General features: G+C 51.7%; 1 protein-coding gene across 1 annotated transcript in view; it reads left to right on the forward strand.

Moving 5' to 3' along the window:
- The window catches only part of LOC144781934 (WD repeat-containing protein 62-like), a 636,677-nt gene that overhangs the window by 535,907 nt on the left and 73,507 nt on the right, over window positions 1-27,263 (forward strand). Inside the window, exon 28 of the mRNA XM_078661021.1 lies at window positions 22,316-22,385. Within this exon, the coding sequence (XP_078517147.1) occupies window positions 22,316-22,385 (70 nt within the window). The remainder of the gene's footprint in view (window positions 1-22,315; window positions 22,386-27,263) is intronic.

The raw sequence follows: 27,263 nt of genomic DNA on the forward strand, positions 1-27,263 counted from the left end.
GCGTTCTGTCACTTCCGACAAGTGGGTGCTGCAATTCGTCAGGAGGGGTTACTCCCTCCCCTTCGAGTCTACCCCCCTTGCCATGCCACCTCGATTCCACCGCATTTCGGGGGATCACTTTGCGCTTCTTCAGCAGGAAGTTATGGCCCTCTTGGCCATGGGTGCCATTGACCGCGTTCCTGGGCCGGAAGTAGGATGTGGTTGTTATTCCCACTACTTTCTGTTTCCCAAGAAGGACAAAGGAGGTTTGCGCCCCATCTTGGACCTTAGGCACGTCAACCGCTTCCCCAGGAAAGAGAAGTTCAAGATGTTGACTCTGGCTCAGATCTTTGCTGCCCTGGAGACTGGTTGGAAGCGTTGTACTTGCAGGACGCATATTTTCACATCCCAGTCCTGCCAGCCCACCAGCGTTACCTGCAGTTCACGGTAGACCAGGAGCATTTGCAGTTTTCTGTGCTCCCCTTTGGTCTTACCAGTGCCCCTCGGGTATTCACGAAAGTGATGGCAGTGGTCGCAGCTCCCCTGCACAGTCTTCCCCTACATCGTCGACTGGTTGTTGGAGGCGGGCTCACCCCAGGTAGTCGTCCACCACCTTCAGACTACGGCAGACCTCCTGCACTTGCTGGGGTTCTCCATCAATGTGCCAAAGTCACACCTGAGTCCCTTTCAGAAGCTCCCCTTCATCGGAGCGGTTCTGGACTCGGCGCAGTTTCAGGTTTATCCTCCCGAGCAGAGAGTCCAGGATATTCAGCCTATGATTCTGATCTTTAAGCCTCTATCCCGGGTTTCAGTCAGGATGACCCAGATGGCATATACGGGCTCTGCAGTGGGACTTGAAGTTCCAGTGGGCACAGCATCAGGGCACTGCGCGACACTTGCAGTGGTGGCTCACGAATCGCGATTGGGTCAATGGCAGATCCCTCTCCCTTCCCCAACTGGAGCACACAGTGGTGACGGATGCGTCCCTCCTGGGATGGAGAGGCCACTTGGGAGAGGCGGAGATCAGAGGACTCTGGTCTCTGGTGGAATCCCGGCTCCATATCAACCTTTTGGAGCTTCGGGCGATCCGACTTGCACTGAAAGCATTCCTTCCCCTCTGTCCGGGGAAATGTAGTGCAGTTGTTCACAGACAACACCACTGCCATGTGGTATTGCAACAAACAGGGTGGGGTGGGGTCGTGGACCCAATGTCAGGAGGCTCTGCGCCTCTGGACATGGCTGGAACATCAAGGCATTACCTTAGTGGTTCAACACCTGGCAGGTTCTCTGAACGCCAGGGCGGACAAACCCAGCTGCCGGTGCATGATGGATCACGAATGGCTTCTGAACTCGGACGTGGCGCAAGGTCTCTTTCAGCAGTGGGAAGAGCCTTGGATAGATCTATTCGCCACCGAAGAGAACACGCAATGTCCTCAATTCTGCGCGTTGGAATTTCCAAGGCGGCACTCACTCAGCGACGCTTTTCGTAGCGAGTGAAGTTACGGTCTGTTGTACGCCTTTCGGCCTATACCACTTCTGCCCAGAGTGCTGAAGTCATTCTTGTGGCTCCGGATTGGGCACCCTCCCACCTCCATGTTCTTTGAACTGGGTTCTTTCATTTAATGAGGTTCCATCTTAGAGATCTGCAGATTGGCCACAATCGATTTGGGCTCTGAGTATTTGGGTACGAGCGAGTCAGAAAATAAATTATTTACCTACATTTGAAACTAAGGCATATTTAATAGTTAAAATCCTTTGCCAAAGACCAACGTCATCTAAGCCACTCTTGCCATTTATTGAGGTTTTTAAATAGTCTCTTAAGGCCTTTTGGTCTAACCCATCCTCTGGCCCTCCGGTAAGTTTACCTGTGGCCAGGCAGCCCTTATGACCTTGATTTTTTGAGAATACCTCCTATGTCTTAAAGCTTGGTAGTAACGCTGTCAACGAGTAAAGTCAATCCAAAAGTGTTTCAGACAAATAACCTTATAGAGAATCGAAACACAGTAATACTTTTGGAAAAGAAAGTTCTTTTTGGCATGTTAGCGCCTAATTGCTTTAAAAGAGTGCACCTTCTGGGCAGGTATACCGATGCCTTATGCAACATAGCCAGCAAGATCTTGCCAACAATTTCAGAAGATTTCAAAGGCCTCATTAGCCAAAACAAACCGAGGATATGGTGGCAGTCCAGGGCAGCAATATTCCAACTCACCCCTCTTTTCCTCCTGTTCCAGTGGTTTTCAAGCAGCTTCAATTTACCCTCAGACACCCAAAACCAATCAGTAGGGGGACTGATATGGCATTTCCTCTACAGCTGGAGATCCATCTCAGCAAACCAATGGGTTTTGCAAATTGTTTAAAAGAGGCTTCTCCCTACCTACAAGAAGTCAATCTACTGCTGACCAAAGGTGCCATCAAGGGGGTGCCAGATTCAGAAAGAGGAGATGGGGTGCAATTTGACACTACTTCCTCGTACTGAAAGAGGGTAGAGACCTCCAGCCTACACTGAACTTCCAACCATTGAATTCCTTTCAGTGAAAAGACCAATTCAGCATGCCCACTCTGGCTCAGATCGTGTCTACTTTTCATCCAGGAGACTTGGTGACCCTAAAATTGCAGGACATGTATTTTCATATACGCTTACCTGAACACTTCCAAATTGCGGTTTCACCGCTACCTCGGACCCTCACATTCACAAGGGTGATGCCGGTGGTCGCAGATTATCTTCGGAGATCAGGGACCCATGCATTCCAGTACCCCGACAACTGGAGCAGCTGTTATGGACACAGTGGTGTCTAGACCTTTCCTCTGCTGTCCCTAGTCCTGCACCTCAAGATATGATCCTGACATTTAAGGCTCAACAATGAGCCTCTGTTAATTTTATTTTGTGACTGCTTGGGCTCCTAGCTGTGTGTATCTTCCTAATGCCAAACACCAGATGGCACATGCGTAACTCTGCTGTGGAACCTCCAGTTTTAGTGTGCCTGAAATCAGGGCCACCTCTCCGATTCCATCCAGATCTCATGTCAGATGACTTAGGGACAAATCACCGTACTCCCTTTTGGCCTTACCAGCGCCCCTCAGATATTCACAAAGGTGATGGCGGTGGTCACAGCTCATTTGCGGAGATCAGGGTTGCCATTCTTCCCCTATCTCAATGACTAGCAGTTGAAGGTGGGCTCGCCCCAGATTGTCGTCTCCCACCTCCAGGTTACAGCGAAAGTCTTTCATTCATTTTGGTTCATTATCAACGTGCCGAAGTCACAGCTTACTCAGTTTCAGATGCTCCCTTTCATCGTAGCTGTTCTGGTGCAGTTTCGTGCCTATTTTCCTGAGGAGCGAGTCTTGGATATTCAGGCCATGATACCGATGTTTCAGCCTCTGTCTTGGATTTTGGTAAGAATGACTTTGAGGCTGCTGGGCCTCATGGTCTCATGCATCCTGCTGGTGTCACGTGGCAGATGGTATATGCAGGCACTGCAGTGGGACCTGAAGTTCCAGTGGGCGCAGCATATGGGTAATCTCTCAGACATGGTCCAGATCTGCATGGGTGCAGAGGGGACTGCAAAAGACCTTCAGTGGTGGCTAACAATCCATGATTGGGTCAGAGGCCGACCCCGCTCCCTTCCCCAATTAGATCTCACAGTAGTGACAGATGATTTACTTTTGAGAATGGAGTGGCCATCTGGCAAAGGCGAGATCAGAGGTCTCTGGCCTCAAGTGGATTCTGGACTCCACATAAACATGCTGGAGCTTTGAGCGAACACATTGGCATTGAAAACCTTTCTACCCTCCATCAAAGGAAGGCTGGTGCAGGTGTTCACGGACAATGCAACCACCATGAGGTACAGTGACAAAGAGGGCAGGGTCTGTTCGTGGACCCTTTTGTCAAGAGGCCTGTGTCTCTGGAAATGGCTGTAATAGCAGGTCATATTCCTGTTGGTTCCCCGGAAGCCAGAGTGGACAAACTCATTTGTCGATGCCTAGCAGATAACGAATGGTGTCTCTATTCGGAGGTGGCTCAAGGTCTCTTTCAGCAGTGGAGAGAGCCGGGGTTAGATCTGTTTGCCTCTGCTGAGAACGCGCAATGTCAGCAGTTTTGCACACTTGAGTTTCCAAGGCGGCCCTTGCTCAGAGACGCTTTTTGTCTTGAGTGGAGCTCAAGCCTCCTGTACGCCTTTCTGTCCATACTACTTCTGCCCAGAGTCCTCAAGAAGATCAGGATCGACCGGGCCCAAGTGATGCTTGTGGGTCTGGACTCTGCACAGAGAGTCTGGTATCCCGAGCTTCTCCGCATGAGCATCAAGCTTCCAATCTGGCTTCCCCTACGGGAGGATCTTCAGTCGCACCAGCAGGGGAGGGCTTGAGTGAAGGTTGAGCTGTGACAGTTGATTGCGTTTCACTTTCCAATGTTATTCTGGCAGCCAGACATCCTTCCACCTAAATGGTATATGCCTGCTGGTGCTAGAAATATGTGTTATATTGTACAGAAAAGTCTATTCACCCTCTTTCTGCTCTTCTTTCTGATGCCCTTCTTTTTATTATATCCTTGCCCAGTAAGGCTCCTCTATAGGCGCTCTAAAGGGTTACCTTTCTGCTCTGTCTGTCTTTTTGCGGCTGCCTGAAAACCCTCTTTATTTAAGTCCCCTATTGTACATAGTTTCCTTAAAGGTCTTGTATATGTTCCTCCCTTCTCCTTTCATTATGCCTCAGTGGGTCCTTAATTTAATTCTCACTTTCTTGATGTGTGCTCCTTTCTAGCCTCTCCATAATTGTCCCGTCTGGCTGCTCAACATTAAAACAGCCTTTCTCAAGGCAATAACATCTGCCAGGAGGGTGAGTGTGCTGCTGGCTTTCTCATCCAAGCCTCCATTCCTGTCTGTATTTCCAGACAGACTAGCGCTTCACACTAGGGCATCTTTCTTGCGAATCTGGTAACACCATTTCATGTGGGCCAATCCATCACCTTGCCCACTTTCTACACTCCATCACATCTCTCAAAAGAAGAGGAGCGACTCCACAGTTTTAACCCAAAAAGAGTGTTGTCATTCCGCCTTGACTGCACATAAGAGTTTCGGTTGGACGACCACCTCTTTGTGGAGTATGTTGGAGTGAAGAAGGGTCAGACGGTGCAGAAGCGAACCATTTCACGCTGGGTCATTCTCTGTGTTAAAATCTGCTACTTACTGGCTAAGAAGCAGCCCCCTGAGGGCTTAACGGTTCATTTCCCCAGAGCTAAAGCTGCGACCACTGCATTAGCACATGTCCCAGTCCTGTAAATCTACCAGGCAGCAACGTGGGTGTTCCTGCACACATTCACCAAACATTACTGCCTGGAGAGTCCGGTCCGCAGGGATGGGCATTTTGCCCATTTGGTTCTGCAGGACTTTCTAGCTTAGGATTTGTCTGCAGTCCATCAGCTTGGACCGTATTGCTTAGGTATCTGTTCAAAGGTAAGGAATCTCCTCTAGATTACTTTAGGTAACGCGTTATCTGATAGAGACAATATCTAGCCAAAAATTCCTTACTGACCCACCCATCCTCCCCGCTCTGCGGACAGATTTATAGGGTTAGCGATAATCCCTTTCAGGCCCCTAGTTCTGACACGTGTCAGTTTCTTCATGGCTCTTTGCTCCTGGCGTGGAAAGTCATGAAAAGTAACAGATGTCAGTGCACCGAGGTGCAGCCTATATAGGTGGCATGGGCGTCACCTCTGGTGTGGATGATGCCACGCTGAGCTGATTGACACCACCTATCGGCGCGCAGGGGTACTGCTAACGCAAACATCTTCAGGATCCAGTCTGATGCCTGGGAAATTCAAAGGTAAGGAGTCTGCGGCTAGATATTGTCTCTACCAGATAATGTGTTACCGAAGGTAAGTAACTTGTTCGCCAGTGCAACCTCCCTACACCATCTTCTTTTAGAGTGAACTTGTGATGAGGACTCTGGTGTCCTTAAGATTGTGACACCTTTCCACATCAGTCAATAAATCACCCTTCCTTTGTTTTTTGTTTCACCTCACCTTTCGGAATCAGAGTAGCAGTTCCTGTACTCTTGACCCTAAAAGGGCTTTGAGCTTTTACATTGACCACAAGGGAGATCATTGTGTGTATGGTCAGCTCTTTGTGTGTTTCACTGGAGCAAAGGAGTGGAAAGTAGTGTAGAAGTGGACCTTTTCAGATTGGATCATCGTTTGCATCAAAATCTGCTATGCACTTGTCATGACGGCAACCCGCTGCAGGCTGGCGAACTCATTCTAGCAGAGCCAAGGTCCCTGCAACAGCATTGGCGAGCTGGAGACGGTTTTGGACATCTGCAAGGTTATGATGTTATATCCTTATGTACTTTGATGAAGCACTACTTGAAGCTTGTTGGGAGGACCAACCAGTCCACTTAGTCCTGCAAGACTTCTTGCGCTCAGTCCACCCCGCAGACCATGCACTTTTGGGGAGTAGTGTTATTGTATCTATTCTCTAGGTGAGAAATCTGCTGTTAAATGTATCCTTCGGAACCACTTTGTTACCTTCAGCAATGCTCTTTCTGGTGGATCTATCTAACTGCAGATCCCTCACTACTCTCCCGCCCTCCTCTGTGGGGTGGATTTCTGTATATCATAATAAAGTCCAAAGTTTGAACGCAGTACACTGTCACCTACAATTTATACTAAGTGATCCTTATCGGAAGGTGTGGAAATAGAAAGATTTAAAAAACTGACCCCAGCTTGCAGGACTTGTTCTTATATGTGGCTCCGCTCTGGCACTTCTGGAGCAGAACAGCATCACAGCAGAGCTATATTGGTCACCTGGCAGCACGTGGGAGCATTAATGATGAATTCTCTGAATCCAGACTGGTGCCTGGGGGTATTCTAAAGGTGAGGCATCCACCAATAGGAATATAACCCAAGGTAAGTAACTTGTTCTTCAGAGTTAGGCAAAAGATAGGTCGTTTTGTTAGACAGAACAGAACAATGCCACGAGAATACCAATGCCCACAGATGCTAAGACTTTCCAGGTTCATGGGTACTGCAACCTTCCTTGCAAGATTACAAGTATTTCACATGTTCTAGTTCTTCAATGACTCCAGTTACACCCTTAGCACCACCATCGAGGTTCTCTGGAGATCCAAAGACATTTGCATTTTTTCTTAATCCGTGTTGGTTACATCTTTTGTACTGACCTGGAACCTTTACAGATTTTCAAACCAAGGTAGGCTTTGATATCTAATATCTGAGTGGAAATGCAGCCAAGTAAAGTTTCTGGGGGATACTTCTGACTGCAGATTACCCATATTAGAATTTCCCCAGGCATCACAGTGAATCCAGGCATTTTTTCATCATAGTCCTTTGTGCCAGTGGGTGGCATCTCGCAGCTCAACATCGACCCCGCTCTGCCCCAGACATAAAGGCTAGAAAACCATATAGGCACAACCCAAATGCATCAACATCCGTTCTTTTCTTTCCGTGCCTTTGTATGCGGATCTGGAGCTAGTGGCTACTTTTTTCTCATCAGTTGACAAGCTTTTTACCAAATTGTATTCCAGTGTGCAAGAGAATATGTCTCCTCCTAAAACTTCAGGAATTAAGCTTTGTGGGGACTGTCGCAAACAAATGTGTGTATCTGAAAGAGACACGTTAGTATTAGATTCCTTACCTTAGAATATCCCCAGGCGTCAGACTGGATCCGGAAATTTTTGCGTAGCAGTACCCTTGCGTGTCAGTAGGCGTCGTCTGCGGCTCCGCGTCCGTCGTGGGCGCCATGATGACGTCGTCGGAGTACTTAGACGCCGCCTCCGCGTGCTGACGTCAGTTCTTCTTTTTTCCGCGCCAGCAAGCGCAGATCTGGAAAAAGCAGTAACCCTAGTCAATTTTTGACTAACTTTTTTGATCACTTTTTGATTGTTCTCGAAGTCTCTCGACTCCGAACGGTGCCGTAGGGATGCCCGGGTTCAAGCCCTGTGATGATTGCGACCGCCTGATGTCGGTCACGGATCCTCACCGCGTCTGTTTATCTTGTCTGGGCGTCAACCACGACGACAAGGCCTGCTCCGACTGCCTGGCCCTCTCTTCGAAAGCCAGGCGGGAGCGGTCCCGCAGGCGACTCGAACTCCGGCAGTCGGTCCCGCGCCGTGAGAGATCCCGATCCCATGGGAGGTCGAGGGACAGGTCGCGGGCTCGGAGCCACCACAGTTCCGAGGGTAGGCCGCACTCCTCCGGGTCGAAGTCGTCGTCAGGTAAGAGGCACAAGAAGTCCAAGCGGTGTCATCGCTCTTCGGACTCCCCCCGACGCTCGCGTGATGCGGCCGGGGGTTCGGGTGACACCACCCACGCGGCTCCGTCGGAGTCGCGGGCGCCGCGTGCAGCTCCACACCCTCCGATCCCTGGGCTGAGCGCGTCGCAGGAGGAGATCGAGCGCTTCCTCATGGCCATGAGGAAACTCTCTCCTCCGGCGGGCTCCGCGGCGCCTTCGGGCCCAGCGGACCCGTCTGGGGCCCCTAGCGGGTCGGCGGCTCCGGCCCCGACGCCGTCGGGTGCTTTGGCCCCGACGCCTTCGGGCCCGGCGCCGCAGGTCCCCACTATCCCGACGGCGCCGAGGGGTTCAGTTGTCCCGACGCCGCTGGACCTCCTTCGGGATCTGGTTCGTCGCCGGTGGATCTTACGACCTCCCCGGCGTCGGACCCGCAGGTGTCGCCTCCGGCGCCGTCCTCGGGCGGCGCCGTCCCCGGTTCCACCTTCGTTCCTGTTCAGCCGTCGGGACGGCCCGATGGGCGCCGCTCCAGACGTCGTTTAGTGAATTTCACTTTTATGAACAGGCCCCATTAGTTGAAAACCCTGAGTTTCAGGAGATGGGTGATGAAGAGGACTGGGAGGGGTCTGAGGACCCTCTGACCAGGGAGTCTCAGTCTCATGAGGACTGGACAGGAGACCTTGGGGAGGCCAGTGGCCTGGACACCTCTCCAGACACTGGTTTTGTCTCCCCTCCTACCGTGGCTTCGGAGGAGGGGGCAACCTATAGTGTGGTGCTGATGAGGGCTGCCAAGGCCTTGGGCCTTGAGCTCCCCGTCGCGGCCGTGAGGACTAACCTCCTCACTGAGGTCCTTAAACCGCAGTCAAGCTCGGCCGAGCCTCTGCTGCCCTTTAATGAGGCCTTGACCGACGTTCTTCTGGGCACTTGGTCCAAGCCCGCTACGGGTTCGCCCGTAGATAGGAACGTGGCCAGACGCCACCGCCCAGTCCCGGGCGACCCATGTTTCCTGTCCACCCACCCCACTCCCGAGAGTCTGGTCATCCAGGCCTCTAATTCCCAGACCGCATTCCCGTCCACCGCGCCGGACAGGGAATCCAAGAGGTATGAGCAGTATGGAAAGAAGATATTCTCATCCCTTAGTTTGGGTCTGCGGTCTTCCAACACCGCATGCCTCTTGGGCCGTTACACCCACTCCCTGTGGGATACGGTCGCGGATGTGCTGCCAGAGTGTCCGTTGGAGGTACGGGCCAAACTCGGCAAGCCCTTGTGGAGGGCCGGGACGCAGCCAAGTATTCCATTAGGTGTGGGCTGGATACCACCGACTCGCTAGGCAGAGCGATGGCAACGACGGTAGCGGTCAGACGCCACGCCTGGCTGAGGTCCGCCAACTTTTCGGCAGATGTCCAGAACACACTCATGGACATGCCGTTCGATGCCCGTCGCCTCTTTGGCGACAAAGCAGACCATGCGCTCGAGCGCTTTAAGGACTCCAGGGCTACGGCCAAGTCCTTGGGCCTCTCGGCCCCGCGCCAGCAATCGGCTGCTTATCACTCCTTTCGTGGCCACGGAAGGGGTGCGCCCACACGTGCCGCTAGCCACGCTCCGCAGGGCAATACCCAACGCGGTGGCGGCCGTGGTAACCGCCGTCCAGGCGGTAGGGGTCAACGGCGAGGTCAGTCCACACATTCCCCCGCAGCATCCGCCTCTAAACCCTCCTAGTCCGTGCTTTCAGGCCCATGTGACGCCAGTGGGGGGCAGGGTTCGCCATCACCACCTCCACTGGCGCACTGTCACTTCGGACAGGTGGGTGCTGCAAATCGTCCGAAGGGGCTACTCCCTCCCCTTCGAGGCGACTCCTCCAGCCATGCCACCGGAGAACCACCGTGTATCGGGGGATCATTTGCGACTTCTGCAGGAGGAAGTTACGGCCCTCTTGGCCAAGGGGGCCATCGAGCGCGTTCCTGGGCCAGAAGTAGGGTGTGGTTGCTACTCCCACTACTTTCTGGTACCCAAGAAGGGCAAGGGGGGCTTACGCCCTATCTTGGATCTACGGAACGTCAACGGCTTCCTCCGGAAGGAGAAGTTCAAGATGCTGACACTGGCTCAGGTCCTGCTGCCCTGAACCCAGGAGACTGGATGGTAGCATTGGACTTGCAGGACGCTTATTTCCACATCCCCGTCCTGCCAACCCACCGGCGCTACCTGCGGTTCACGGTTGGCCACAAGCACTTTGTTTACCGTGCTCCCCTTCGGCCTTACCAGCGCCCCACGGGTGTCCACAAAGGTGATGGCGGTGGTCGCAGCTCATCTGCGCACGTTAGGGGTTTCAGTCTTCCCCTACCTCGACGACTGGTTGTTGAAGGCGGGCTCGCCCCAGACAGTCGTCAGCCACCTCCAGACTATGGCAGATCTCCTGCACCAGCTGGGGTTCTCCATCAATGTGCCAAAGTCACACCTGTGTCCCTCTCAGAAGCTCCTCTTCATCGGAGCGGTTCTGGACTCGGCGCAGTTTCGGGTTTATCCACCCGAACAGCGGGTCCGGGATATTCAGGCTCTGATTCCCATCTTTCAGCCGTTATCCCGGGTCTCGGTCAGGTTGACGCTGCGGCTCCTGGGGCTGATGGCCTCCTGCATCCTTCTGGTGCATCACGCCAGGTGGCGGATGCGGGCTCTGCAGTGGGACCTGAAGTTTCAGTGGGCCCAGCATCAGGGCAATCTGTCCGACCACGTCCTGATCTCGGAGGGCACTGCGAGACAGCTGCAGTGGTGGCTCGCGGACCGCGAATAGGTCAGCGGCAGATCCCTCTCCCTTCCCCAACCGGAGCACGTAGTTGTGACGGACGCGTCCCTCCAGGGCTTGCGAGGCCACATGGGAGAGGCGGAGATCAGAGGCCTCTGGTCTCCGGCGGAGGCCCGGCTCCACATCAACCTGTTGGAGTTACGGGCGATTCGTCTAGCACTGAAGGCATTCCTCCCCTCTGTCCGGGAGAGTGTAGTGCAGGTGTTCACGGACAACACCACCGCCATGTGGTACTGCAACAAACAGGGCGGGGTGGGGTCGTGGACCCTTTCCCAGGAGGCTCTGCGCCTCTGGCAGTGGCTGGAACGCCAGGGCGTGACCCTGGTGGCTCAACACCTGGCGGGTTCTCTGAACGCCAGGACGGACGAGCTCAGCCGTCGGTGCTTGATGGATCACGAATGGCGTCTGAACTCGGACGAGGCGCAAGGCCTCTTTCAGCGATGGGGAGAGCCTTGGTTAGATCTATTCGCCACCGAAGAGAACGCGCAATGTCATCTGTTCTGCGCGTTGGAATTTCCAAGGCGGCACTCGCTCGGAGACGCATTTCGTCGCGAGTGGAGTTGCGGTCTGTTGTACGCCTTTCCGCCTATACCACTTCTGCCCAGAGTGCATTAGAAGATCAAGCGCGACCGGGCCCAAGTCATCCTTGTGGCTACGGACTGGGCGAGAAGGTACTGGTATCCAGAGCTACTCAATATGTCAGTCGATCCCCCGGTTCGTCTGCCTCTTCAGGAGGACCTTCTGTCGCAGCAGCAGGGGACGGTCCTCCACCCGAGCCTGTCCAGTCTCCACCTCCATGCTTGGAGATTGAGCGGCGACAGTTGAGGCCATTTGACTTGCCTCCTGAAGTCTGTAACGTCATTCTGGCAGCCAGGCGTCCCTCCACGAAGTCGGTATACGCCTGCAGGTGGAACAGATTTGTGGCATGGTGCACAGCAAAGGCTGTGGATCCTCTTGCTGCCCCTCTTTCTGAGGTTCTTCTCTTCCTTCTTTCTCTTGCCCAGCAGGGCTCTGCTCTGGGCACTATCAAGGGCTATCTTTCTGCCCTTTCAGCCTTTCTCAGGCTACCTGATCAGCCTTCTTTGTTCTAGTCCCCTATTGTGAATAGATTTCTTAAGGGCATCACACACACGTTTCCTCCTGTTTCGTTTGTGATGCCTCAGTGGGACTTGAACCTGGTTCTTACATTTCTGATGTGCGCTCCCTTGGAGCCGCTTCACAACTGTCCTCTTCGCCTTCTGACTTTGAAGACTGCCTTCCTGGTTGCCATCACCTCTGCCAGGAGAGTGAGTGAGCTCCAGGCCCTTTCTTGTACTCCACCTTTCCTTTCTGTCCATCCGGACAAAGTGGTGTTACGTACCAAACCTTCTTTCCTGCCCAAGGTTGTCACGGCCTTCCACATCGGGCAGTCTATCACCTTGCCAACCTTCTTTCCGCCACCGCATCCCTCTAAAGAGGAAGAGCGGCTCCACCGTCTGGACCCAAAACAAGCGCTCTCATTTTATTTGGATCGCACACGCCAGTTCCGGGTGGATGACCAACTCTTTGTTGGTTACGTGGGCGCTAAGAAGGGGAAAGCGGTACACAAGAGGACCATCTCCCGGTGGATCATCTTATGTATCCAGGCATGCTACTCCTTGGCTAGAAAGGAGCCTCCTGCTGGATTGCGGGCTCATTCTACCCGAGCCACGGCGACTACCACTGCCCTGGGCAGGGGAGTGCCCTTACAAGACATCTGTCAGACGGCTACGTGGGCATCGCTGCACACGTTTGCAAGACACTACTGCCTGGACAGCCAAGTCCGGAGGGATGGCTTCTTTGGCCGTTCCGTCCTCCAGGACTTTCTGGTGTGATTATTGTTTCGCAGACCCACCACCGGGGTTGGTATAGCTGGGGTATCTATTCTAAGGTAAGGAATCTAATACTAACGTGTCTCTTTCAGATGCACAAGTTACTACTTGTGTAACGATATATCTGTAAGAGACATTAGTTAGTATTAGATTCCTTACCGACCCACCCATCCTCCCCGTTCTGCGAACCAATATCTAGGGTTAGGGTTGTCCCCTTTCAGGGCCCTAGTTTTAATCGCACCAGTGTTGGTTTTTAACATGTCTCTGCGTTTCTGGCGCGGAAAAGCTGTGTCTAAGAACTGACGTCAGCACGCGGAGGCGGCGTCTAAGTACTCCGACGTTATCACGGCGCCGACGACGGACGCGGAGCCGCAGACGACGCCTACCGACGCGCAAGGGTACTGCTACGCAAACATTTCCGGATCCAGTCTGACGCCTGGGGATATTCTAAGGTAAGGAATCTAATACTAACTAATGTCTCTTACAGATATATCGTTACACAAGTAGTAACTTGTGCGACAGATCCCCTCAAGGTGTGCCTCTGGTTTCTCGTGGATACTTCTAATTGCAGATTCCTCACCTTTAGAATATCCCCAGGCGCCCGACTTGATCCCGATGTTTTTTTCAGCATTCCTCCTACATGTCTACTAGTCCATCTGATAGAGACTACTAGCCGAAAGATTTCTTAACGTAGAATTATCCCCAGGCGTGAGACTGGATCCGGATTTTTTTTTGCCACAGCATCCCTGCGCGCCGGGGGGGCGGCATCACGCTACTCCGCCCAGGCGTTGTCTGCGTACGTGACATCAGCGAGGTCACATAAGTCCCACCCCGGCGCGCCTACATAAGTTTTTTCCTTTTCCGCGTGCAACGCGGATCCGGATCGTCCTCCGGTACATTTCAGTCCTTTCTGCATGTGTGTGTGGGAACAGTGTGCGGATGCCTTCGGGCTTTAAGACGTGCTCGTGTTGTGGCCGCCTGATGTCGGGGACAGACCCTCACCTCATCTGCATGTGGTGTTTGAGGGATCACCACGACTCCACTGATTGTGAGGCTTGCCAGCAGATGAAACCAAAGTCCCGGCGGGAGCGCCGAATGAAACTTCTCTCAGCTCGTATGTCCAGGTCGGCTTCGTCACCTCGCCCGGCCCCTGTGGAGGGTTTTCGAAGCAGCTGTCTCCGTCTTCGTCATCGTCCCTCTCCCAGGCCAGAAGAGCGCCGTTCACCTGTCGGTAAGTGTTGCAGTTTGTCCCAGATGGCCGGTCCCCGGCCTGTTGGCGGTTCTCCGCTGGTGATGCGGCCCCGTGTGTCGTCCCCCTATCCGCCATTTACCGGTGTTGGGGCAACTAGAGCTCAGATGGAGATAGCTTCTCCTCCTCCTCCTCCTCCTCCTCCTTCCCATCCTGGGGCATCAGCGGATCCCTTGCAGTGTTCGGGCCCTCCGTGGCAGCCGACTGGTTCTGATCCAGGTTCAGAGGATGTAGTGCAATTGGGGTGCAGCCCTTTGGGGGCTCTTCCTTCGGACCACGGCGCCTCTGCTTCACCGCAAACTCCTGCGGGAGTCCCTTTGGTGTCGCGGGAGGTCGGCGGGGCTCGGGACGCATCCCCGGGCCCCTCTTGGCCCTCTGGACAGGCGGCGGTCTTGTCTGAGGCCAAGGTGACGCTGCTACGGCGGCTGCTGGCCCTAACGGCGCAACAGGGGTCGGCGAAGGGCCCCTCTTGTCCTGTCATGGGTCGAGCTGGCGGGGGACTCCTGGTCCCTCCCCGGGTTCCTCTCGTCCCTCCACGCAGGCGGCTGCCTCGTCGGAGTTCTAGTCGGCGCCGTTCCTTCGCTCTCCCGGCTCCAGCCCAGCCCCGGTCTTCTGCGCCGTGTGCTGTAGTGGAGGACAGCCCGGCGTCTCCCCTTGCGCCGGACGACAATGTCCTGCCTCAGATTGCGGACTATACAGCGCCAGACCAACGTCGGGTCGTTGACTCCTCTTCGGATGGCTTCTCTTCTCCAGAGGTTCGGCGCTTGCTGGTGTCGCCGGAGATGGGCCCGCCGCATCGTGGCTTTTTCCCAGACGTCGTCCAAGGACGGCTCCTCGCCGTCACCGCGGCTGTGGTCTTCGCCGGAGGAGCCGATGCCCCAACACCTTCTGCACCATCACCATCTGGCGCCGCGTTACCCGGTGTGTCTTTCCCTCCACTCCTCTGCCAGAGGTCCTCTTTTGCAGACTGCCTTTCCCTCCCTGCCGCCGCTGTTGTCTCCCCCATCACGGGAGGCCCGCTGTCTGGACTCTTGGGGGCTCAATATGTTCGCCTCGACCAGTGCTGCTCAGCGGGCTCTCAACATTCGGTGTGTTTTGGCTAGAGCCACTTCTTGCTTGTGGGACTCGGGTAGAGTCCCTTGGGTCTGACCCTACTCAGGAAGGTGTTTGTGTTGATTTGCGGCACCATGCGTTTGATGGCCAGGAGCTGGCGGCGTTCATTCTTCGCTCCGTTCTGGACATCTCGGAGGTGCTCGGTCATGCCATGGCTTCTTCGGTTGCACTTTGTCGCCATGCCTGGCTTCTGGACAGTGGGTTCCCGTAGAACGTTCGGGAACAGTTGGTGGACCTTCCTTTCGATGGCGCTGTTTTGTTCCACGCCCCTGCGGACTTGGCCATTCAGGGGTTCTTGGCGGGGCTTCGGCCTCCTCCGCCTCCTCCTTCTCCCCCTCAGTGACCTGTGAGTTGGTCTGGTTTTAGGGAGATGTTCTTCCATTGGGACGGGTCGCCCCAGTTGTGTGAATTGTGTGCTTCATGTGCATTCGAGTCCTCCTTGTTGGGACTGTGGTTCTGTTAGTTGCTGGCCGGCCCTTCTTTACTGTGTGTGTTTTGCTTTGGGTTTTCCACCCCTTGCTGGCCCCGAGACTAGGCCTGTTTTTAGGTCGAGGACTCCGTCGCACTGCTGTAAGCAGTGTGGGCGGAGCCCGAAGATTTAATGTTTCTTAGAGGGGGCTAGGAACCAGCCCCTCTTCTCCATTGGCTGGCTTCCTTAACGGAGGCGAGGGGCGTCACTCGGTTCAAGCCCCGTCTTTTTTGGATTCGGGGGCGTTTTTTTAAGCTTCTTTCTATTTACTTTCTCTCCTCTTCCCATTGGCTGGAATTTTACCTTCCAGCCAATGGGAAGAGGAGAGAACGCAAACCACGCCCCCGAATCGGAAAAAGACGCTGGTTTCTCCGAGGCATTCCTGCCTCGCCTCGGAGAAACATGGTGGTGTTGGATCCTGTGTTCCTGTTTTCAAACTGTCACCTGGGACCGAGTCTCGTGGAAGTAAACAAAGCGATGCAGGAACCCTTCATTTTATGCAGCGCCGTTGGAAAAAGCTCTTCGACTTCCAAATTAATCAGATCTTTTTGCACACATTGAATGACTGGTAAGTGGACTCTGCCCTATGGCCCTTGGGAGCGGGGACACTGCCATAATTAATTATTAATTTAATTATAACGGGTGCCACCTCGTTTTAATATTTAATTACAAGGTTGCCTACCCCTGGTATTGCCCCACTTATATTGTCATTTAAAACGGGAGCCTACCCCGTATTTCTGCAAAAATGTTACCCCGCGGGCCTCAGCAGCACGACCCGGAGCCTGGGGGCTCGTCCGCAGGGGCGCGCTGCCAGTGGCTGCCCCGCCAGTCTACCGTGTGCTAGCCCGGCCGGAGGGTTGGCCGGCAACCAGGACTCTCGCAGCCCCTTCCCCAGTTAGGCCGCCATTGTTGAAGGCGTCCGAGGAGCAGGAAGTCCGGCCGGAGGAAGGAGACAGGAAGCAGGGCTCCCGCATCTGCGGTGTTAGCCCTGCGTGTGTCTGCCACCAGAGAGCCCCGCAGGCAATGAGGAGCCTCGCCCTACCCTGCGCAGACCAGCGAGACACTGCAGCGCCGAAGAGGAGCCCGCCACAGGTCCCGGTGAGTGGGGCCCCGGTGTTTCTTGATAGAGAGGGGGGGTGTCGGGGCACGTTGCCAGTGCCCACCCCCCTCCGTGTTGCTAGCTTAGTCTTTTGGGTAGTGCAGAGGGTAGAAGCGGCCCCGGCTGACAGCGTGCCGCTCCCCCCCCTTTTACTCTCAACGAAACGGGGCCATTCGATCTAGAGCCACCGAGGCTCTTGGGGGCATTTTGATATTTTGATTCCCCCAAGAGGGACTCCAACGCAGCTGGAAGCATCTGGTTCAGAGTCCACGAAGGCTCCAGGGGCATTTGTTTACTTAGAGCCTGCGAGGCTCCCCTGAGGCCCCAGTTGCATCTGCAGAGCCCCGAGAGGCTCAGGGGGCATTCTTTCTTCAGAGCCCCGAGGCTCCCCGCCCGCATTGTTGTTTTAGCTCTCATAGTCCGGCAGGCCCTGGTCCAGCTTCCCCTGTATATGTTTCGGTTCACCCACATGTACCCACAGGACTGTGCCCCTCCCCAGACTCTGAGCTAAGCAATATTCCTCCATTCGGCCAACTTCCTAACTCTATGCCTGCCACTTGAACAGTGTACACCCTGCAGAGCTCAGCCTCCTGTGAATCTCTTCCCCATCTCAGCATCACTTCCCAGCTCCGAGCCCCTCCCTAGCTCAGCACCTCACCCCTGACCGCAGTGGGAAAGCTCTGCTGTCTCCCGCACCTGAAATCTTTAGTTACCAGGTCAACAAAACCGTGCCAATGTACATAACCCTGGACTGCCAAGACGGCCTGTCTCGAATCTTGGCACATGCGCTCATTGAACCCACATGGAGCCGTGCCAATGCCACAAAGCTCTCTAGTCTGCATCTTACTCCTGGTGTGCCCACTGCCTTTGTCTTACTCCTTCCATGAAGCTCTCTAGTCTGCTTCTTACTCCTGTTCCCTGCTTGTCATCCCGGTTTTTCTGTGCCTCTGTTCCCCCGGTTTTTCAGTGCCTCTGTTCCCCCGGTTTTTCTGTGCCTCTGTTCCCTGCTTGTCATCCCGGTTTTTCTGTGCCTGTGTGCGTGTGGCTCTGTCTGTGTGTGTGCGTGGCTCTGTCTGTGTGTGTGCGTGGCTCTGTCTGTGTGTGTGCGTGGCTCTGTCTGTGTGTGTGCGTGGCTCTGTCTGTGTGTGTGCGTGGCTCTGTCTGTGTGTGTGCGTGGCTCTGTCTGTGTGTGTGCGTGGCCCTGTCTGTGTGTGTGCGTGGCTCTGTGTGTGTGTGCGTGGCTCTGTGTGTGTGTGCGTGGCTCTGTGTGTGTGTGTGTGTGTGTGTGCGTGGCTCTGTGTGTGTGTGCGTGGCTCTGTCTGTCTGTGTGTGTGTGTGTGTGGCTCTGTCTGTGTGTGTGTGTGCGTGGCTGTGTGTGTGTGTGTGGCTCTGTCTGTGTGTGCGTGGCTCTGTGTGTGTGTGCGTGGCTCTGTGTGTGTGTGTGTGTGTGTGTGCGTGTTCTGTGTGTGGCTCTGTCTGTGTGTGTGCGTGGCTCTGTCTGTGTGTGTGCGTAGCTCTGTCTGTGTGTGTGCGTGGCTCTGTCTGTGCGTGGCTCTGTGTGTGTGTGTGCGTGGCTCTGTGTGTGTGTGCGTGGCTCTGTGTGTGTGTGTGTGTGGCTCTGTGTGTGTGTGTGCGTGGCTGTGTGTGTGGCTCTGTCTGTGTGTGTGTGCGCGCCGCTCTGTCTGTGTGTGTGTGCGCGCGGCTCTGTCTGTGTGTGTGTGCGCGGCTCTGTCTGTGTGTGTGTGTGTGTGTGTGTGTGTGTGGCTCTGTGTCTGCGAATACTCTCTACTGCTCTCTAATGCTCACCTATTGCCATTGTAAATGACAATACCATTTATTTATGTTTTTTAAAAAAATGTAATGAGCAATGTCAATAGCTCTACCTTTAATAATGCCGAGACCATTGCATTGTAAATGCTTGTTTCTCTTTGGTTGTTTGACACGCCTTCTGCTGGTTTTCTTGCAGGTCTTTTCTCTTGTCCTCTGCTACGGAAGTTTTTTCCTAAGAGGTCCCCATGTCTTGAGACTTAACATGCCCTATGTGGGGTAGTGGTAGCTGTTATATAGCTCTGTCATGTGCTGGGGAACTGTGGTCGCCATCTGGCCTCTGCTCTCCGTGGCATTACGGTATGTTGCAGATGCAATCCTCTTGCTGATGGCTTGAGTTGCACCCCGGGGTGTCATTCTCCGGGATCGCTGCGCTGTTCGCCTGGTCTGCTGTCTGCGGCCTGGCGTCCTGGCTCTGTCTGGTTCCACTTCTTTTTGGGCCGTGTGTGCGGACTCCCCCCTGGGCGTGTCCGGACCCCTCTTCGCCTTCCTGCTCTCTGTCTTCGGCTGGCGTCTGGCTTGCCCTGGGAGCATCGTTCCGTGGTGTTCTCGGTGTCCGGCTGTGCTTGCCAGTGGCGATCTCCTGTTTACTGCACCATTGTGCCTTCTGGGCGCATTAGTGGGACAGTCTTCCTTGCCTTGTCTGCTTCTTCCGGTGGGACCTGCACTCAGTTCTGCCTCCCCTCCCTGGGGGATGAGATGGTTCTTGGGTTCCTTGTCCCTCTTTTGGGCGCAGTCTTTCCTTGCGTAGCATTGGACGGTTCTTCCTGGGTGACCTCGAGCTGCTCTTTCTGCTTCCGTCTGCTTATTGCTGCCGGCGCCGTTCTTTCTGGTCTATTGGCTTCTGGCTGTGACAGGCTTGGCTGTCCTCTTCACTGGTGTGTTCCCGGTGGCGGGGCTTGCCTTGCTCTGCCTCTTCTCCTTGGAGTCTCTAGGTTGCTCTTCTCCCTCAGTGCTCCTCTTCCTCAGTGCTCCTCTTCCTTGCCTTGGCCAGAGGTTCTGTTGCATTGTATGGGCGTGGGGCGCTTTGGCCTCCTTTCGCCTTGCCCTGGTTTCCTCTGCTGAGTGAGGACGGCTCCCTCTTCTCTTTTTTTCCCCGCATCCCCTTTGGGGTCTGTGGTCTTCTGATTGCAGGGGCTCCCCTTGCCCTGGGGGGTTAGGGCTCCTCGCCCTGTCCTTGGAACTCGCCCCCTGTGGGACCCTCTGTTATGTCCAGGCTGGTGAGGTCCTTTCGCAGACCCTCCTTCCCCTTGGGTATGGCTAGGGAATCAAGTCTACGTTAAGAAATCTGCGGCTAGTAGTCTCTATCAGGTGTACGAGTTGCTTACCTTCGGTAACGATGTATCTGGTAGAGACGATTCTAGCCGCAGATTCCTTCATGGCCCGCCCTTCCTCCCCGTTCTGCGAGGACCTTTGGCTTGGTCTTCTGCACTCGCCTCCCTGTGGGTGGCTATGTCTTTTGTGAGTGCATTCTTCCCCTCTTTCTGACTGGATGTTCGTCCTGTTTATTTGTTCCTTTTCCTCCCCTTTTGGCACATTGGAGGATATGTTTATAGGTGCTTCTGTGCCCTTATGCTCTGGTTGCTCCAGGTTGGGGCCTACCTGCCACTCCGCCCACGCACCTCCCTCCCCCCTTTATTACTAGGGTTCTGGGCCGTCGGCTACCCTCTAGGTTGGGGTCTTTTGGCTGTGCCTCTGCCCTTTGTTCCTTATGGGGGTTGTCAAACTCTGTGATGAGGCTGTCTTGGAATTTTGTCGTTCCTTGTTTGTCCCCGACTGGTTCCCCTTCATAGTTATTGGTGAAGTCTTGCTCCATGTGATCATGTCATTTTAACATATGTTCTTTGCCTCCAGGGGGGCTATCTCCGTACTGGCAGGGTTGCTGCTCAGTGCTGGGCTCTGTTCTTTATTCTTTTCCCTGCTTTTGGGTACTGCAGTGCCTGGCACTGCTCTTTATGGTGTTGTTCCTCACCATTCCCTTTTTTCCAATGTTTCTGCTTTTTTCGCACACTGTTCCTATACACTCAGTTTGGCTCCGCATTGTGGCGCGGAAAAGTTCTTAGAAGAAAACTGACGTAGGCGCGTCTGGGTGGGACTTATGTGACCTCGCTGACGTCATGTACCTGGACAACGCCAGGGCGGAGTCCCGTGATGCAATCCCCCCGTGCATAGGGATGCTGTGGCAAAAAAAATTCTGGATCCAGTCTCACGCCTGGGGAAAATTCTACGTTAAGGAACCTGCGGCTAGAATCGTCTCTACCAGATACATTGTTACCGAAGGTAAGTAACTCGTACTTTACGACCCAACCTGATGCCTGGGGAAACTTCAAAGCTGAGAAATATGTTCAGTAATAACAAGAAAACACACTAGAGAATATAAGTAGCTTTGTGTCTGTAGAACTAAAAAATAATACACATTTTCCAATCTACACCCACTAAGCCTTGAACATAACTCACTTGGCAAAGAACCAGCAGCAAAAATGGTGAAAAAATCCGTAGACCTGTGTCATGAATGATCTTTCTCTTTGTCACCAAATGACAATCAGTAAGGTTTAATAATGCAGTTCCTGTTAAGTAAACAAACTCCTTGTACAGTACAGTTACATCAAGCGAGGCATCTACGTCCATCTAAGTCCATCTAAAAAAACTGCATTATCATTCTAGAAGAGTCTTAATAAAAAATAAAAATTCTAGTGCCTTGCACATACATTGTTTGTCTATTCTCTATTACGTCACTCATTCTTCAAACACCAATTCTACAGAGAGTGCATTAAGATTTTTTATTCATGTTTGTGTTGTGTAACGCTTTCTAGAGTAATGTTTCATTGTTATATTGTGATATTGTTAACATTGAAATCTTTGAGTTCATGAAGTATCAGCTAGGGCTTTCAGTTTCCAGGTCCCTATATAGATCTGATAGGCTGCAACCAGGACCTGTTGTTTAGCCTTATATCAGGAGTGATGACTGGTTCATGTTGTGAAGTCAGTTATAACAGAATAGTTCTTAATTTCTTACTTAGGGTCACCCTGATCTCTTAGCTCACATGTCATGAATTTGTTTTCTGTGCTATGTGTTCAAGATGATAGACTTTATTACAAATATAGGACCATCAATTAATGCACCACTTGACTACTCATGCATAGAATGCTATAACAGAATATATGTATAATTTTTTTATTATTAGTCTGTATTTAAGTGAAAGTAATGCATAAATTATTCTAACCACTTAGGCCCACATATAATAGAGGCGTAATCCCGATTTGGCAACCAACAATTGTTTGTGCACAAATAGGGATTGCAACTAGTTTGCAAGTTTAGCATGTACCCGGTGTTGGAGCATTGTCCTAGATGATTTTGCCTTTCAGAAATACCCCAGAAAACGAATGAGGCCCTAGGTGTACATTGCTGGCTCAGGCGAAGTTCCAGGGGACTCTCAACAGATCCAAGCATAGCTAATCACTTGCTTCAAAGCAAGTCTTTTGCCCAGTTGCTTGGAAAAAATATCATTGTGAGCATGACTAACAATTTGCCAGTTAAGATGAAGATGTGGAGGTTGGATTCTATATGGACACCTTTGTCACACAAGCTTTTAGGTTTTAAATAAGGTTTTACAGAAATGTAATTCAGACATTCCCATTGAGATATATGTATTATTTGCCTAACATGATTTTCATTTTTTTCAATGTAGAAAAAACCCCTTGGGAAAATGACTGTGGACTTGACAAAGAAGAAGAATTCAAAGGAATCTAATCAAAAAGGTAATGTTGAGTAAATACAGTCGATATTTGCTCTATTGGGATCCAGGCATTGTTTTATTTCTGTTTTGTTTAAGTTTGACTCCGTATGTGCCCCTTCTGATGGAATTGATGTAGCCCTCGCATGAATCTTTTGCTGCAGCAGATATCACAGACACAGTTTTGTGTAGCAAAATAATAGTTTTCAATGATATTGTGAAAGAGGTGTAAGTCTTCTATGGCTGAAATATAATGTTTTTAGGAAAAGCATAAGGCAGCCAGAAAAGCCAGTGTCAGTTGATTATGCTTCAGTGCACATCTCAGTCTGTGTGAGAAAGCGCTTTTAGAGTTGGAGCATTTGTGTATTGGGTATGCGGTGCACTATGTAGGTTGCAGAAAAAAATGCTGCAAAGTAGTCAGTGATTATCATTCTTCTTTCTGGCGACTTCACTTTAACATTATTTCAGTGTTCTAAGAAAGTTCACATTGACCTTAACTTTAAATGCTTCTATACAAATCTTCACCAGCTAAGCTTGGGGCCATTTTATTTAATGTATTTTTAGAGCTCGTCTACAGACCGCTTTAGCAGTGTTTTGGAACATATGGTTTCCAATACATTTCATAAACTTAGAGTGGGCTTCAAGTCAGGCTCTGGTATGTGATTGGATAGCTTTGTTGTCTCACTTCTCTAATTTGACGCTTTTCCTCTATTTGTGTGTTTTTCCTGCCCAGAACTGCTCCAGTCTCAGTGTTTTGAATGTATGATTTATCTCCTTGCATCTGACCTTGCTTTGCTGTGCCTCCCCCCGCCCAGAGGGACTATTTTCTCTCGTTGCTCTTCCTTCACCCCACACCCTTCACTTTAACACACTTCTCCTTTCTCACCTGTTTCCCAGCGTCCTTTTCCTGCCACCAGCCCCTACACAGTTTTCTATGCCCCCATTCTTTTGGCAGGTGGCCATTTTAAAATGTTTTTGACTATTCCAATATGGCTGCAAAGGTTTTAACATTCATGTGTGCTGAGCATCTTTAAATAGCTTTTCTTTCATCTAAACAAATTTAATTCAAAGATGGCAAGTATCCTCTTGACCACCTTTGAACGGGATTTGTTAAAATGAATCAAAATAGATTGAAAGTTAGCCATCGAAGATGGGGGCACATCCATAGCAGCCATCTCTGAACAGGATTTTAAAAACATAACAATGCATTCAAAGATAGGTTAAAAGAAGGCTGCTGTGGAAGCATGCTATCTGGAATAAAAAGGCGTTTGCAAAGTCAATAGGCTTGACAGCTAAGACCTACTAGCTATACTGATATATTCTCTAGATTACTCTAGAACACAAAAATAGGTTTTCTAGATCCTCTATCACTAAGAACTTAGTCAGTGTGCCAACCAGAGACAGAAAACCAGTTGGACAACAACCATCCCTCAACCCACTGAGCAAAACTTTAGTGAGATGCCTTTTGGGTAACGATCAATCCCATAAAACATTATGAGGAAATCAGTGGAACCCCAAAGCCTCTTTCATTAAGGGATGGCACACTCAAGACCACTAGGAAAAAAATGATACTTTTTAAAGATGTATTTTTTTATCACAACATATTTTATTTTATTTCCTTGCCATAAGAAGGCCAGACATATAAATGTATAGCGTAACATGAAGCAGCATGGCATTATAAATCAAACACAAAACCAGTAAATATTTGAACATACTGTGATGTAACTTGTCCATGTGTCTCCGATGGAGTTCCAAGCGGCACCCAATATATACAGGTGCTCCAGCCCTAAGTTTAGTACATTTCTCATCCATATGACTGCACTTCCTCATCTAGAGTTCCAGCAGTCGACCTTTGAAGATCTAAGGTAATGCCCCTGAAGTCTGCCCATCGTCGCCAAACCTTCACATATTTCTGGGGGCAGCCCCGCGCTCTAAAGACAGACACCTGCAGCCCCATGCAGAAATCCATCCCCCTTTTCCATACCCCACCGAGGTGGCGAATCAGCCTTCCATAGCTGATCAATATCATTTTTAACGAGTGTGAAGCCCAAAAATAAGATATTTCACTAGTATCGGTTGCCCCAGATCCCTTTGGCGTTATGTAATGAGGCCAATTTAGGAGACCTAGGTAGTTCCCATTGTAACACCTCGGCGAGGCATGCTATCCCCCTCGAACCTATCGCGAGCAGTGTAGGTCCATATAGTATGAAGGAAGGTGCCTTCAGCACGCCCACAGCGAAGACACTCAGGGGATATTATTAGCCCTGCCATCCACAACTTATATCTGGTGAAATATGCCCTATGTAGATATTTGAACTGAATCAATCAAAGGCGCGATGAACTGGCCGCTCGTCTGGGGGGTTCCAAGGCCTATGCCAATCATCATTGTCAAGGAGGCAGAGATCTGCATGCCATGCCTTTCTGAGGGCCTCGAGGGTGGTTATGCTATGTGTAATAAGCGTTTGATATATTTTCGAGATGTTGATGCTGCCCAGATCTCCCATTAGCAGTTTACCCTATAGTGGGTTAAAATCAGGCGAGGTTGTGAGGTTAACTACCTATGGCGTCAGTGTATGACGGAATTTCAAGTATTTTTAAAATTGGCTTTAAGGCATAGAATACTCTTCGCGTAAGTCCTGAAATGATTTAGGTTGTGACCATGCATGACATCCCCCAATGAGGAAATCCCAATCTGATCCTAGCTGTGAAATCCCTGCAAATCTGCCAGTTGGGGTAGTAGTCTATTGCACCATAGTGGTGTCTCTCGTGTGAGGTGGCCCCACCAACCCATTCCACGGAGAGATTGACGCCATGTAAGTATCACAACTCTTGTGGCTGGGAGCAGATCTTGAACATCCGATCTTATAAATATGTATGTAGTGGTGGGTCTCTGAGCAACCAGCGCACCACGGTGTATGCTTGATCCTTTCCTGGACCGTACCATCAGTCATTGAGCACTTGAAGGTGAGATGCCGCGTGATATATTTGAAGGTCCGCCGCGGCAATACCCCCACGGTATGTGGATTGGAAACAGGTGCATATTGCCACCTGGGACGCGCCACCCCCCATAGTATCTGCCTCAACATGGCATTATTCGGACGTAACCAAGGTTGTGGGACTGGTTGAGGGTGATTCGGTAAATGATCAAGCAATTGCGGAAGGGAGATCATTTTGAATATTGCGGATCTACCATAAAGAGATAGTGGTAACCCTGTCCGAGATCTAATGTCCCTCTTAACCTTTTCAGTCACGGAGTTTCGGTCCCAGGATATCTTTTTGCAGACTTAAAGAAAGACCACTAGGCATTTCAGACTGTCTGTGGCCCGTGACAAATCCGATGTCCACCTGCCATTGCCCAATAACCCCCAAGCAGCCATATAGTGGATTTATTGACGTTCATATAGAGACCGGATGTTACCCGAAAATTCTGCGTTATCCTGGGGAGTCTGGGACCCGATTTATGTGAGTAAGGAAGAATGAATGAATGAAAATACATTTGTACAGCGCGATTGCTGCCCTGAGGCGTCCAAGCGCTAGGGAACCAGAAGGGGTGTAGTGAGACTGTCAGAGACTAGGAGGAAAAAAAGAAAAAAACGGGAAGCTGAATGGTTACGGGGATTTGAATAGATGAGTTTTTAATTGCTTGCGGAAAGAAGCAAGATTCGGGTTAGATCTCAGGTGAGGGGGAAGGGTGTTCCAGATTTTTGAGGCGTTAAGGGTGAACATTCTTCCACCTGCTCTAGATCTCTTGATTCTGGGAATTGTTGCCATAAAGGCCTGACTGGAACGTAGTTCACGGCCAGGGTGGTATTGGCTGACTAGGCTACGCAAGAGTTTTGGGCCCGAATCCCAGAAGGCCTGATGGGCAATGCACATTGCCTTAAAGGTCACTCTTTTTCGCACTGGTAGCCAATGAAGGCTGGTCAGTGCCTCTCTAACTGAGGTTCTTTGTGGAATTTGCAGTAGAGTGCGGGCCGCACAGTTCTGCACCAGTTGCAACCTATTTAAAGAGTACTCTGGAGCTCCCAGGTAAAGGACGTTGTTTGAGTCCAAGCGTGATTGTATTAGGCCCTGAATAGCTGTTTGTTTGGCCTCCATTGGGAGCAGGGGTAGGACCTTCTTCAATGTCCGAAGAAGTCCGAAGCAGATGGCAGAAAGCCTTGTGGCCTGAGTGTTAAAGGTGAGGTTCTTGTCCAGCCACACCCCTAGGCTTTTGATGTTATCTTTTGGGGCCGGGGGGGGGCCTAGACAGGTGGGCCATAATGACTTGAAGAGGGTCGGGTCAGCCGGGCCTAGCAACATGAGCTCTGTCTTGTCCCCATTCAACTTCAATGAGGACAGCGTCATCCAGGACTTCACCTCCTCCAGACATTTGGTAAGACCCCCCGATGGAGAATGTTGGGCTTCCTGCGCTAAGGAGACCACCAGCTGTGTGTCGTCCGCATAGGGAATGATCTTAACTCCATGCGGACGAACTACCTCAGCCAGTGGCCTCATATAGAATAAGACATCGTCTGCATATAATGCAATGCGGTCAGATATATCCATGGCCCATTCAAAGCCACGGACCAGAGCATCCCTGTGGACCCAGGCTGCCAAGGGTTCTATAGCCAATGCAAATAATAGGGGCAACAGGGGACATCCCTGTCTGGTACCCCGTCCTATGGAGAAGGAGGGGCAGACACTATCAGCGATTTGCATAGAGGCAGTCAGGTCAGTGTACAATAATCGCACGTAGGACAGAAAGCGCTTGCCAAGATTCAGTTGTTTCAATAGTATAAAAAGGTACGACCAGCTGACCGAGTCGAACAATTAATTTGTGTATGCTAAAAGCAGTGCTGCCGGTCTATCTAGCCGATCCACTGGGGCTATTGCATTGTGGGCACGTCTAATATTGTGGCGT

Source organism: Lissotriton helveticus, chromosome 9, assembly GCF_964261635.1.
Source record: "Lissotriton helveticus chromosome 9, aLisHel1.1, whole genome shotgun sequence".
NCBI lineage: Eukaryota > Metazoa > Chordata > Amphibia > Caudata > Salamandridae > Lissotriton > Lissotriton helveticus.